The sequence below is a fragment of the Lontra canadensis genome, unplaced genomic scaffold (genome assembly GCF_010015895.1).
Source record: "Lontra canadensis isolate GAN:19392208 unplaced genomic scaffold, GSC_riverotter_1.0 scaffold153, whole genome shotgun sequence".
Lineage (NCBI taxonomy): Eukaryota > Metazoa > Chordata > Mammalia > Carnivora > Mustelidae > Lontra > Lontra canadensis.
Window position 1 is genome coordinate 218,621 of NW_022631147.1, and position 13,508 is coordinate 232,128.

At 36.3% G+C, this 13,508-nt stretch overlaps 1 protein-coding gene across 11 annotated transcripts in view; it reads left to right on the forward strand.

Moving 5' to 3' along the window:
• Positions 1 to 13,508, forward strand: part of ERC1 (ELKS/RAB6-interacting/CAST family member 1) — a 563,354-nt gene that overhangs the window by 88,454 nt on the left and 461,392 nt on the right. For all 11 annotated transcript variants that reach the window (XM_032844415.1, XM_032844410.1, XM_032844412.1 and 8 more), the window contains exon 3: positions 8,271 to 8,687. In XM_032844415.1, coding sequence (XP_032700306.1) covers positions 8,271 to 8,687 — 417 coding nt within the window. The remainder of the gene's footprint in view (positions 1 to 8,270; positions 8,688 to 13,508) is intronic.

Here is a 13,508-nt window from a genome sequence, read left to right on the forward strand (position 1 = left end):
TTAAGTGCCTACCTTCTGTTCAGTCTTGGGATTGAGTCCGCATCAGGCCCCTGCTCAGTGGAGCCTGCTTCTCCCTCTCCTTCTGCTGCTCCCCTAGCTTGTGCTCTTACTCTCTGTCAAGTAAGTAAATAAAATCTTAAAAAAAATGCCCCTGAAACAAATAATACATTGTATGTTAATTTTTTAAAAAATCTTAAAAAAAAAAGAGAAAATACGGTTACAGTTATAGTACTATACTCTTTATTGAAAAAAAAATCTACGTGTAAGTGGACCCATGCTGTTCAAACCCATGTTGTTCATTCATGAGGGTCAACTGTATTTTGACCTTAGGGTTTCCCTATTTTGATAGCATTTTCATTTATTCTTTAACTTCCATTCTGGGTTGTACTAGCATAAAGATAGATATTCTTATATTTCCTGGATTCAAGAGCGGAGAGTAGCTGCTAGAATTCTGGTATAATTGCTTGTTCATTTTCTTGACTCTTTGTCTTTTTTTTTTTTTTTTTTTTTGACTCTTTGTCTTTTTTAGAGGATAATCAACTCAAATTAGAGGGTGAGAATGTTAAATAATTTTAATTTTTCTTTTTCTTTTTTTTTTTTTTAAGATTTTGTTTATTTGACAGAGAGAGAGAGAACACAAGCAGGGTGAGTGAGAGAGGGAGAAGCAGGCTTCCCATCGAGCAGGAAACCTGATGTGGGCCTCCATTCCAGGACCTTGGGATCATGACCTGAGCCCAAGGCAGATGGTTAAGGACTAAGGCAACCCAGGCTCCCGATAATTTTAATTTTTCCATTTGAATTCTGTGTGGTTGTTTCTTGCATTGGAGTGTGTCTCTTGCTAATGTTTAGATTAGTCTGAGAACTTGATTTTAGTTTAATATTTGCTGCACAGAAAATAAATCCTTGTCATCAACTGTGAAAGAATAGTAAACTGATGATTAAGAAATGAATTATCTTAGAGGCACTTCCACTGTTTCAGTTTCTGAGACTCAGACTGATTAAATTACTCACCAAGTTCCTTCTAAAATGATAGAAATTAGAATACTTTCTTTTCATAGTAAAGATTCATGAGTCTAGCTCAAGTGATCTCTAATAGGTTCCAGACTTCATCTGAATATATTGCATGTAGAAGTGCTTTACATGTATGTTTCCCATTTCTCTCTTGAATATTGTTCTTTCTTTCTTTCTTTTTTTTTTTTTAAAGATTTTATTTATTTATTTGACACAGAGAGAGAGAGTATGCACAAGCAGGGGGAGCAGTAGGCAGAGGGAGAGGGACAAGTATGCTCCACTGAGCAGAGATCCTGACATGGGGCTCGATCCCAGGACCCCAGGATCATGACTTTGAGCCAAAGGCAGCTGCACTTAACCAACTGAGCCACCCACGCGCCTCTTGAATATTGTTCTTAATTTACAATTTGTGATACGGTATAGTGCTAGTGGGTGAGTGTATCTCTGTAACTATTATGTTTTATCGTTTACGAAGCTTTATTTTTGGACAAGAACTCTTATGTGCTTTGTATAGTACTGAAAGTATAAAGTTCTTGTTGACTGTTGATTATCTGAAAATGCTTCTGTTTGCTTTGGATTGAACTTGAATAAATTCAGGGATGGCTGCCTGGCTGAATCAGTGGAGCATGTGACTTTTGATCTTGGGGTGGTGGGTTCGAATGTCACATTGGGTGTAGAGGTTACGTAAAAAAAAGATACAACACAAATAAATCCAGAGTATATAGTTAACATTTTTTGATAGGATTTTGTTTTGTATTTTGGATAGTTAGTATTTAAGATAGAATTTTTTTGTTGTAGTTGGTAAAGAATTAATTGTTACAGAAGATGAATAATTTATTGTATTATAGGGGAAAGATACAGCTTTCTAGGGAAATTTGCATGTACTATCTACTAGCTGTTTACTTTCAAAATAATTTTTCAAAATTTGTTTTGGTCATTCTTTCATCAAAAATTTATTGAGCACTAACTATACCAAGCACTGTGCTATGCCCCAGAGTAAAGAGATGACAGCCCCAAGTCCTAGAAAATTTTTAATGAAGGCAGAAACAAAGAAATACATTCCAGATTAGTCTGGTAGGTGCTGTTGTTTAGGGATATAGTAAAATGGCAGTACAGATCAGAACATCACATAGCCTGAGGAAGCTGTAAGCTTGACTCAGATGGCTTCAGTAAGAATTATTATAAGCTCTTTTGCATCTTAGATGAATGAGGTTCCTTAATGTATACATTTATATGTTTCAGAAAAAAACTTTTTAATTTAACATAATATGGTACAATACTGGTACTTTTTCTAATGGATCATCTTGACAAATGGTGCATTGAGTTCTCCATGATGTATTGTTTTTAACGATGACCATTTTCTTGTATCTATAGTGGAGTAGTCTGCCCTTTGCATGGTTTTGCTTTCTGTGGTTTCAGTTACTGGTGGTCACTTATGGTCCAGAAGCAGACCTCATTTTCCTTCTGATTTACTATTAGAAGGTCACTAATAGCCTAACACTACCTTACAGTGCCTGCGTCATTCATCTTACTTCCGTCTGTCACGTAGACATTTTATCATCTTACATTATATCAGAAGGTTGAGTACAGTACAACAAGATATTTTGACAGAGAGACCACATTCACATAACTATTATTACAGCATATTGTTAAAATTGTTCTATTTTAGTTTTTTTTTGTTAATCTCTTACTATGCTTAATTTATAAATTAAATTTTTATCATAGGTATGTATGTATTAGAAAAAACCTAGGATATAGAGGATTTGGTACTATCCATAGTTTTAGGCATCCACTGGGGGATCTTGGAACATATTCCCATGGAAAAGGTGGGGAGCAATACTGTATTTTTTCTTTTTTCCTAATTAAAAGTAGCTCTAGACTACAAAGTTCTGTCATTTTAGAAATCAGGATAAACTGGATCAAAGTGTTCTGTTGTTCCAAGAAACTAATGATTATATTTGGGAAGTTCTGCCTCACAGGAGCTTCTGATATTTATCCAAAAGATATTGTATGAAGGGTTGCTGTGATCTTTCATTGTTTTTGCAGATAGATGTGTTAATTTTCTAATTAAGTCATAGTCCCTGTCAGAGATTACGGTTGTTCACAGTATCCTCTCATTTCATTGAGATACAGCTTGGTGTAATTATAGCACAGTCCTTGGAGTAAATTTTAAGCCATTACTTTTCCAGTCTTTCTAGATCAACTGAAAGTCAGAGGGGAAAGTGGTAGACTAGCGAGTGTTGGTATAACATTTGGAATGTGAGAAGTGTGAGTTCATTTTGGAGAGTGTCATGAGCAGAATTCCCAAATAGAAGTTCTCCTAATGTCTTACCACTGAGATCGTCCCTCTAATTCAATCTCTGTTTTTGGTTGATCACTGTGTAAGACACTGTAAATGTCTGTGAGATGTGCAGGTTTGCTTATTTTGTTATCTGTATGAATATGCTGGAGAAGGAGTAGCCTGGCTTCTAGCCTGCTGCTTCTTCTCCCAAGAGAACTGGCAAGAATTTTTTTTTTAAGTAAAGCTAGCTTGAATGTGGCCTAAAGTAGGAATGGTGATTCCTATTTCAATGGAGAAGATTGCTCTGTAGCTTTCTGGACTGCCAGTCAGACCATCATTTTGTATTTCCTAGGAAATATTTCATAGTAAAATGTGTGCAAGCAGAGCTGAAGAAGTAGACCTTACGTTAGTAGTTAGTATACCAAAATGGTAATTGCTATACTAGATATAAACACAAGTGGTAAAGTATATGTGAGACCAAAAGCTATTATGGTCAACGTCTGTTTCTCCTGACTTGAATAGTGATGAATGTCCAAAAAAACAAGGAACAGTTGTACCTAGAAATCAGTTTCATTGTTGAGTTTAACTTCTGATACTTCTCTTTGGGATAAATTCACTCAGACTTTATCTGGGTTTTTTAATTTCTAGGGGTAAAGAAGGAAACTAGAATTGATCCTAGACTTCAGAGAATTAGCATTTTGACATATCTTTTTACTAAGGATTTTGAACTCTACAATTGTTAAGAATCTTTACAGGGTGATGCTGACAGTTAAATGCATTTAAAGAAATCCTGTTCCTGAATTAAAATATCTGATAATTCTGTTCTTGGTAAGAAAAAAGCAGTGCTTTTCAGAAGTTTGAAGATTATCAGAATTGAAAATTCACTACTTGCTAAGCATAATAGCAAAACCAGAAACTATGAAAGAAACAGTTTGTATGTTTGCACTAAATAAATGAATAAATTCTCTATAATGCTCATCATAAACCTCGTTAAAAGAAAAGTGACAACCTTGGAAATAATATTTGTAACATACACAGCAGGCGAAGGTTATTTATCCACTTAGGAAAATAACAAAATGGGCAAAGAACAAGAACAGATGAGTCACAAAGGAAGGACTGCAAGGTGCCAGTAGATATGTGGATAGATATTCAGCCGTGCTTGTAATTGAAGAAATGCCAGTAAAAGAAAGAAAATACCCAGAGTTTTCAAATGTGTGGGAAATGGCCACTCCAGATATGGTTTGGTGTTAAGTTTAAATGTGTACAGACCCTCTTAGAGATAATTTTAATATATATCAAAATTATAATTGCATATCCTCCAATTAAGCAATTCTACCTTTGAGAATTTATCCCTAGGAAAATTTGGATACATGTACAAAGACAAACATACGAAGGTGCCAGTTGTAATGGTGCAAACTGAGAACCAACCCAAATGTTTATCAGTAGTCATAAATAAATTATTTCCGTATCCATACATTGGAATTTTATGGCAGGCAATATCTTTCCTCATTTTCTTTATTGTTATAAAATACATCTTACATTTACCGTCTTTTTTTTTTTTAAAGTTTTTATTTATTTGACAGAGAAAGTACAAATAAGGGGAGCGGCAGGCAGAGGGAGAGGGAGAAGCAGGCTCCCCACTGAGCAGGGAGCCTGGTGCGGGGCTCGATCCCAGGACTCTTGGGATCGTGACCCGAGCTGAAGGAAGACGCTTACCAACTGAGCCACCAGATGCCCCAAAACATTTACCATCTTAACTATTTTGCAAGTTTACAGTTCAGTGGCATAAAGTACATTATGTTGTGCAAACATTACTACCATCCACCTCCAGAACTCTTTTCATCCTGGGAAATTGAATCTCCATACCCATTCAACAGTGACTCCTCATCCCTCCCCAACCCCCACTTTTTCCAGGCCCTGGCAGCCATTCTTCTACTTTCTGCATCTATAAATTTGACTACTCTAGATACTTCATGTAAGTGGAATCATATAATATTTGTCTTTTGTGACTGATTTATTTAGATTTCATCCATGTTGTACCATGCATCAGAATTTCATTCTTTTTTAAGTATAAAATATAAACTTCTTTAAAATTTAATTTTTGAGGGGCGCCTGGGTGGCTCAGTGGGTTAAGCCGCTGCTTTCGGCTCAGGTCATGATCTCAGGGTCCTGGGATCGAGCCCCGCATCGGGCTCTCTGCTCGGCGGGAGGCCTGCTTCCCTTCCTCTCTCTCTGCCTGCCTCTCTGCCTACTTGTGATCTCTTTCTGTCAAATAAATAAATAAAATCTTTAAAAAAAAATTTAATTTTTGAGTGAGTAGAACATCTGTTCGAATTCAAGAGGATGGTTGGGAGGAGAGGAGATGGGATTCAATTGCTAATTGGGATGGGATTTCTCCAAGGGGTGATGGAAGTGTTCTAGAACTGATAATGTTCCATGTACAACTTTTAATATGCTAAAAACGACTGAATTATATACTTAAAACAGGTGAACTTTATGGTATGTGAATTGTATTTCAGTAAGACTATTACTAAAAAAAAAATCCAATGTCGGGACGCCTGGGTGGCTCAGTTGGTTGGACGACTACCTTCGGCTCAGGTCATGATCCTGGAGTCCCTGCATCGATTCCCACATCGGGGTCCCAGCTCCACGGGGAGTCTGCTTCTCCCTCTAACCTTCTTCTCGCTCATGCTCTCTCTCACTGCCTCTCTCTCAATAAATAAATAAAAATCTTTAAAAAAAATCCAATGTCAATTATATTATACTTCAAGTAAAAAAAATTTTAAGAGGAATACAATACATTTCTAGTAAAGTGTTCTTACAAGTTGTCCCTCAACTATTCTAGTTTTACTTTCTTCTTCTTTTTTTTTTTTTTTTAAATTAGAGAGAGAATGAGAGAGAGGGAAGGGCAGAGTGGGGAGAGAAACTCAAGCAGGCTCCATGGTCAGCACAGAGCTGGTTATAGGGCTTGATCTCATGACCCTGAGATCATGACCTGAGGTGAAATCTAGAGTTGGATGCCCAACCAACTGAATCACCCAGGCACCCTCTAAAAAAAATTATTTCTTGTGTGACTTTGCAGAAATATTTTTATTTTTTATGAATATTTTATTTATAGTAAATATTACTCCCTCCCTTTTAACAAAAGTGGTAGTAAATTGAACATAGATGGTATTCTATACCCAAGCAGACATCTCTGAAGTCTGTTTCTCTTGATTTTAGGTTAAAAGGTTTTTTTTTGTTTTTTGTTTTGTTTTGTTTTGTTTTTTAAATTACAAAAGGATCACATGGTTAGATAGTATAGAAAAGTATGAAGAAAAATGTAGAAGCTGTCCATACCTGAGGTGGTCATTGGCAATTGCTTATATATCCTTTTAGACTTATCTCTCTATGTTTAATATGCTCTTTTGAAAATTAGAATTGAGATCATCCTATACTTGGTATTGTGTAGTCAGCTTTTTTATACTTTAAACAGTATATTGTGATCATAGTTTTTAATCAGTAAATATCTGCATTGTGTGGACATTTCTCATTTACTGTAGCTCATCACCTGTTAATATCTATTTAGGTTGTTTCTGATTTTGTCACTACTATAAACAAGAATGAATATCTTTCTGTATACACCTTTGTACCCTTGCCAGGCCATTTCTTTGAGATACTTATTACATTGCTATTTTGCAGTCTGCCAAAATCTTTTAACAGCCTGTGTTTTAAAATAAAAACTTACAAAGATTTCCATGGTACTGTTAAGTCTGTGAAAAGAGGGCGCAGGTATTTAAATCCTTATTTATTTTTAAATATGAAGGATCTGAAATGCTGAAAGTGGCATTGTGTCCAAAATTGCATAGCAGTTAGTGTGAGAGCTGGCGCTAAAACTCATGTCTCTTATTGTGGGTTAGTGTTCTTTCCACTGTGGCATACTGCCAGTCCTTAAATATCTTCAATACAAGGAGTGATTTGTTGCTTCTTCATTTCTAAAAATATGATTCTAAAAATGTTAGTTATTGTTTAATATTATTTAATACTTATTTAATTTTTAATTTTATTTTTACTTTATTTTATTATTTATTTTTAATGTAATTAATTTATATAAAACATACAATTAGTATTTTATTATTTTATTTATCTAATTTAATATTTAATTATTTAATTATTAATTATTTAATATGTGAATTTAACTTCTTAATAGTCATTTTGTGTTTTGATGTCCTTTGTATTTTTTGGTGAAATTAAAAAAAATTTTCAATTTTTAAAATTAAAAAAAATTAATTAATTAATTAATTGAAAAGATTTTATTTATTTATTTGACAGACAGTGAGAGAGGGAACACAAGCAAGGGGAGAGGGAGAGGGAAAGGGAGAAGCAGGCTTTTTGCTGAGCATGGAGCCCAGCGCGGGGCTCAATCCCAGGACCCTGGATGATGACCTGAGCCAAAGGCAGGTGCTTAACCACTGAGCCACCCAGCGGTCCTGAAACTTTTCATTTTTAATTAATTAATTTATTTGAGAGAGAGAGAGTGCATGAGCATGGGGGGAGAGACAGAGGGAGAGAGAATCTTAAGCAGACTGTGCCAAAATCAAGCATTGGATGCTCAACTGACTGAGCCAGTCAGGCACTCTTTTTGATGAAACTTTTGTATGATGTGTTTGTATTCCTGTAGATTTCCCCTTTTTCTCCCCTCCCCTTTGGTTCTATGTAATACCTTCTACTGATTTTGAATATCTTTATTTTGTTATGGCTCATGCAAAGTGAGGAGCTGTCCTACTTGTTTCCTGTTGGGAATAAACATATGTTAAATTACTGAGATTTTATAGATGATCACAATCATTTTTTTGGAGACAATGTATAAAAACAGAATTTATTGAATTCGGGGTTCTGAGAGCCATGGTAGCTACTTTCTGACTTCCCCAGTCTGCTTTGTTTTTTCTTCTTGAGGGGGAAAGCTGATTTGGGGTTTTCTTTTTTGTCTTGCTTCTAGCACATGCAAATGACAATCCAGGCTCTTCAGGATGAATTGCGGATCCAGAGGGACCTGAACCAGCTGTTTCAGCAAGACAGTAGTGGTAGGACTGGTGAACCCTGTGTGGCAGAGCTGACTGAGGAGAACTTCCAGAGGCTACACGCTGAGCATGAGCGGCAGGCCAAAGAGCTGTTCCTTCTTCGAAAGACTTTGGAGGAAATGGAGCTGCGTATTGAGACTCAGAAGCAAACCCTAAATGCTCGGGATGAATCCATCAAGAAACTTCTGGAGATGTTGCAGAGCAAAGGACTTTCTGCTAAGGCTACTGAAGAAGACCATGAGAGAACAAGACGACTGGCAGAGGCAGAGATGCACGTCCACCACCTAGAAAGCCTTTTGGAGCAGAAGGAAAAAGAGAACAGTATGTTAAGAGAGGTGAGTGACCACTTTTTCCATCTTAAGACTTACTGATGGTCCTTTTTTCCCCTGATTAGTCAGTATCTTGGCTTTGATAAATTTACATGTTCTGTTGAGTTAGTGGGAGAGAATTTCTTCTTTGTTATTTATGCTTCACTGATTTCTATTCTGATTTGCTCTCTTGCATGAGATGGCATTGATTGGTATGTACACTGGCTTGATGACTTTCTGTGTCTTTTTCCGCCTCTATTTGATTTCTGTAGACTCATTTTGTTGCTAGAGGGGCACAGAATTTTCTTTGTTACTTATCTCTTAATTTGTTCATAGAGACACATGCAACAAAACCAGAATCAGAGTACCTATTATTTAATTTTAGAATATTACTAAGAGAAAGTAAGTGGTTACCTCAGTTTAGGTGTGCTTATATAAATAGTCCTTGGCAGTAGTAATGGATGTTTGCCCTGTGATTTCCATGGAAACTTGCCTTGCTGTAAAAGATGTGTAATAAAAATCATTTGCTGCCATGGAAGCACAGTGAGAAAGAATGATATAGAGGCATACTGCAGCTATTTTTTATAGAGGAAATTCAGACTTCAGCTGACCACTGTGATTGTTGATAATTTTTCACTTTTCTAAGTAGTCATTTTGAGAAAGTATAAATGAATTTAAAAAAATTGACATATAATTCTCTATATGTGGTCAGAGACTTTGGCCATTTGAATGGGGAAAAAAAATCTCAGAAATGTGTTAGTGCCAGTCTGAATGAAGTATGAGGAAAGAAATTTTAAAAATGGACTATTTCCCAAACAGCAAAATACAATTTCAAAAGGATACTTCTAAATTTGAAGTTCTGTGACTTCTCCTTTTGTAAAAATTCTGAAATATTTATTTACAGTGAGGATATTTTATTTTTGATAAAGGGGAAATTCAGTGTTTTTTAAATACATTATTTTATTACACAATAAATTCACTGTTAGATTATTGTAGTAAGGTTAGAAAATAGATTAGCAAAAATTTAAAACCCCAGGTGTCATTACCTAGCGATAACTGCTATGTATATGTTTCTAGTCTTTTTTTTTTTTAAAGATTTTATTTATTTGAGAGAGAGAGAGAGAGAATGAGAGAGAGAGAGCACGAGAGGAGAGAGGTCAGCGGGAGAAGCAGTCTCCCTGCTAAGCAGGGAGCCCGATGTAGGACTCGATCCCGGGACTTCAGAATCATGACCTGAGCTGAAGGCAGTTGCCCAACCAACTGAGCGACACAGGCTCCCCTGTAGTCATTTTTATTATGTATATATTCCTTCTACATTTCTTTCTCTGAAAAAGATAGAATACCAGGGGTGCGTGGTGGCTCAATCGCTGGAACATCTGACTCTTGATTTTGGCTCAGGTCATGATCTCTGGGTTGTGTGATCGAGGGATTGAGCCTGTGTCCCAGGGCTCTGTGCTGACTGGGGAGTCGGCTTGGGATTCGCTCTCTCTACCCCCTCCCCTCTGTGCTCTTTCTCTCTCAAATAAATAAGTAACTCTTAAAAAAAAGTTAGAATACTATCCATTAGTATTGTCTAATACAGCTTTCTGTGATGATGGAAACGTTCTGTATCTGCTCTGTTTGTTATGGTAGCCACTAGTTTCATGTGCTTGTTGAGCCCTTGAAATGTGTTGACTGAGGACCTGAATTTTAAATTCTATTTAAATATAATTAATCCAGAATTAAATTTAGTTAATCAAATGTAAAGTGTCTGCATGAAGCTAGTGGCTGCTGTATTAGTGCAGGTATGCATAATGCAGTTTTGCTGGCTTTTCTTAATAATTTGTTTTGACCACTTTTCTTTTGTTAGGTACCTGTAGAGTATTGTAATTTCTGATGGATTTATAAAGTTCCATTGCATTTATTTGAATACTTTTTACCACTGAAAATTTTATTTTCATATTAATTTTTCAGTATTATAAAACTATGCCTCACTGAATATCCTTAACCATATATCTCAATACATTGACTTTTATGTTTAGGATACATTTCTAGAAATGAATTTGCTCAAAGTGTGTGCACATTTTTGAAACCGAGTACTCTTATCTTCCAGAGTGATTACACCAGCTTATCTTCCCAGCAGCATCTAATGTGTTCTTACGATTAATGGGCAACTATGTACACGTTATTTATTCTCTTCAGATTATCAGACTGTAATATTTTAGAAAATTGTTAACCAAGTGCTTTGTCAAGGAACATCCTGAGTTTGTTTCAGTTTGCTTTCAATTTACTTTACTTTATGACCTGACCATAGAACATGGTTAGAGAAGTTGTGGTAATCTTACACATCATGCAACAGCAGTATCATGAATTTTGAATGTTAGGTTTTTGTTTTTGTTTTTGTTTTTAAGATTTTATTTATTTATTTGACAGAGAGAGATCACAGTAGGCAGAGAGGCAAGCAGAGAGAGAGAGGAGGAAACAGGCTCCCCGTTGAGCAGAGAGCACGATGCAGGGCTCGATCCCAGGACCCCGGGTTGATGACCTGAGCTGAAGGCAGAGGCTCAACCCACTGAGCCACCCAGGCGCCCCTTGAATGTTAGGTTTTTAAGGCTTCTCTTCTGAATATTTTGACCAGTGCATATTTATTTATTTAAAAAAAATTTAAATTTAAGTAGAGTTGACATGCATTGTTAGGTTGTTTTCAGGTGTACAGTTTGGTGATGTGACAGGTCTATACGTAATGCGCTTTGCTCACCACAGTATTTGCTGCCATTTGTCACCATACAATGCTATTACAATACCATTGACTATATTTCCTCGCTGTACCTTTTATTCTTGTTACTTACTCATTCCATAACTGAAAGCCTGTATCTCCCACTCCCCTTTACCCATTTTGCCCACCCTCCCAACCCATCTCCCCTTTTGTTCTCTATATTTATAGGACTGTTTCTGGTTCTTGTTTTTTCATTTATTTTGTTTTTTAGATTCCATGAATAAGTAAAGTCATGTGATGTTTGTCTTTGTCTCACTTATTTCATTTAGCATAATGCCCTCTAGGTTCATCCATGTTGTCATAAGTGGTAAGATCTCACTCTTTTTTATTATGCCTATTTAATTTTGAATTTTGAAGTTAATAAGTAATGAATAGTGAGGGACTGTGAAAAGCCACACTGTTATTCTGGCAGAGAACCATTAAAAACATGGTGAATTTGAAAAACTCATAGAAAAAAATAAGAATTTAAGAATGATTTTTCAAATAACAAGCTCTACAAATATTAAGTCCAACTTATGTACATAATATGGAAAGAAATATAGGCCTTGTCAGTCATACCAACACACAATTCCAGTTGCCATTAGTAACAGCATTCTTTTATAGGCGACACAGTCATAGGAATTAAAATTACTCAAGAGCAAGTGGAAATGATTGCTTCAGAAACAAAAAGACTTATTTACTTAGAGAGAATGAGCAAGCATGAGTTAGGGGGGCCAGAGGGAGAGAAGCAGGCTCCCTGCTGAGCACGAAGCCCTGAGTGGGGCTTTATCTCATAACCCTGAGAGTGACATGAGTGATATCAAGAGCTGGGTGCCTAACCAGCTAAGCCACCCAGGTGTCCCTGGAACCAAATGTCAAAAAAAAAAAAAAAAAACCAAAAAACTTTAGAGTTCTTGTTTTCTCTGTTTCTCCTATTTACCTTTAGGACTTAGACTAAATTTCAGTTCTTTTGTGTTTTCCTTGTGCAGCTTTATACATATATGTAGATTAATCAATCATATTATAGTATATTTATATTTACATGTATAGTTCTTCATCATTCACTTTATTTTTTGCATCAAAGATACATTTTCTATTTTTTATTTATTTTATTTTAAAGAATTTATTTATTTATTTGACAGAGAGTGACACAGCGGGAGTGGGAACTCAGGCAGGGGAAGCAGGAGAAGGAGAAGCAGGCTTTCTGCTGAGCAGAGAGCCCGATGTAGGGCTTGATCCCAGAACCCTGAGATCATGACCTGAGCTGAAGGCAGATGCTTAATGACTGAGCCACCCAGGCATTCCAAAGATACATTTTTTAAAAAAAGATTTTATTTTATTTTATTTTATTTTATTCTTTTTGAGAGACAGACTGTGAGCTGGGGGGTTGGTAGGGTGGAGGAGCAGAAGGAGAGAGAGAGAATCTTAAGCAGGCTCCGTGCACAAGGCTCAGTCTCATGACCTTGAGATCGTGACCTGAGTTGAAATCAAGAATTGGTCACTTAACCAACTAAGTCACCCAGGTGCCCCTAAATATTTTATTTTTAAGTACTCTCTACACCCAATATATGGCTGAACCCACAACCCTGAGATCAAGAATCCCATGCTCCTCTTACTGAGCCAGCCAGGTGCTCCCAAAGATACATTTTTTTCTTAAAGTTTACTTTGAAGATTTGTTTATTTATTTGAGAGAAAGAGAGCGTGTGTGCACACATGCACACATCCTGTGGGGGAGGGGCAGAGGGAGAGGGAGCGGGAGAGAATCCTCAAGCAGACTTCCTGCTGAGTGGGAAACCCAACCTGAGGCTCAGTCTCACAACCCCGAGATCATGACCTGAGCTGAAATCAAGAGTCGTAGGCTTAAGGAACTGAGCCAAGCAGGTGCCCCACCAAAGATAACTGTTTTTTATTTTATTTTATTTTTTTTCTATAACCCCATGGATTTATTCGATTTATACAGATAAGGGTAAAACAAGTACAGTACAATGTTAATTGAAGATTCTACATAGATAGGGGTGCTCATTATAAAAACCTTGCAGTGTTTTTGTACATTTGAAATTTTTGTAACATTATAAAGATAAGTTAACTTCAAGAGTGGGGCATTTATTAGTTTT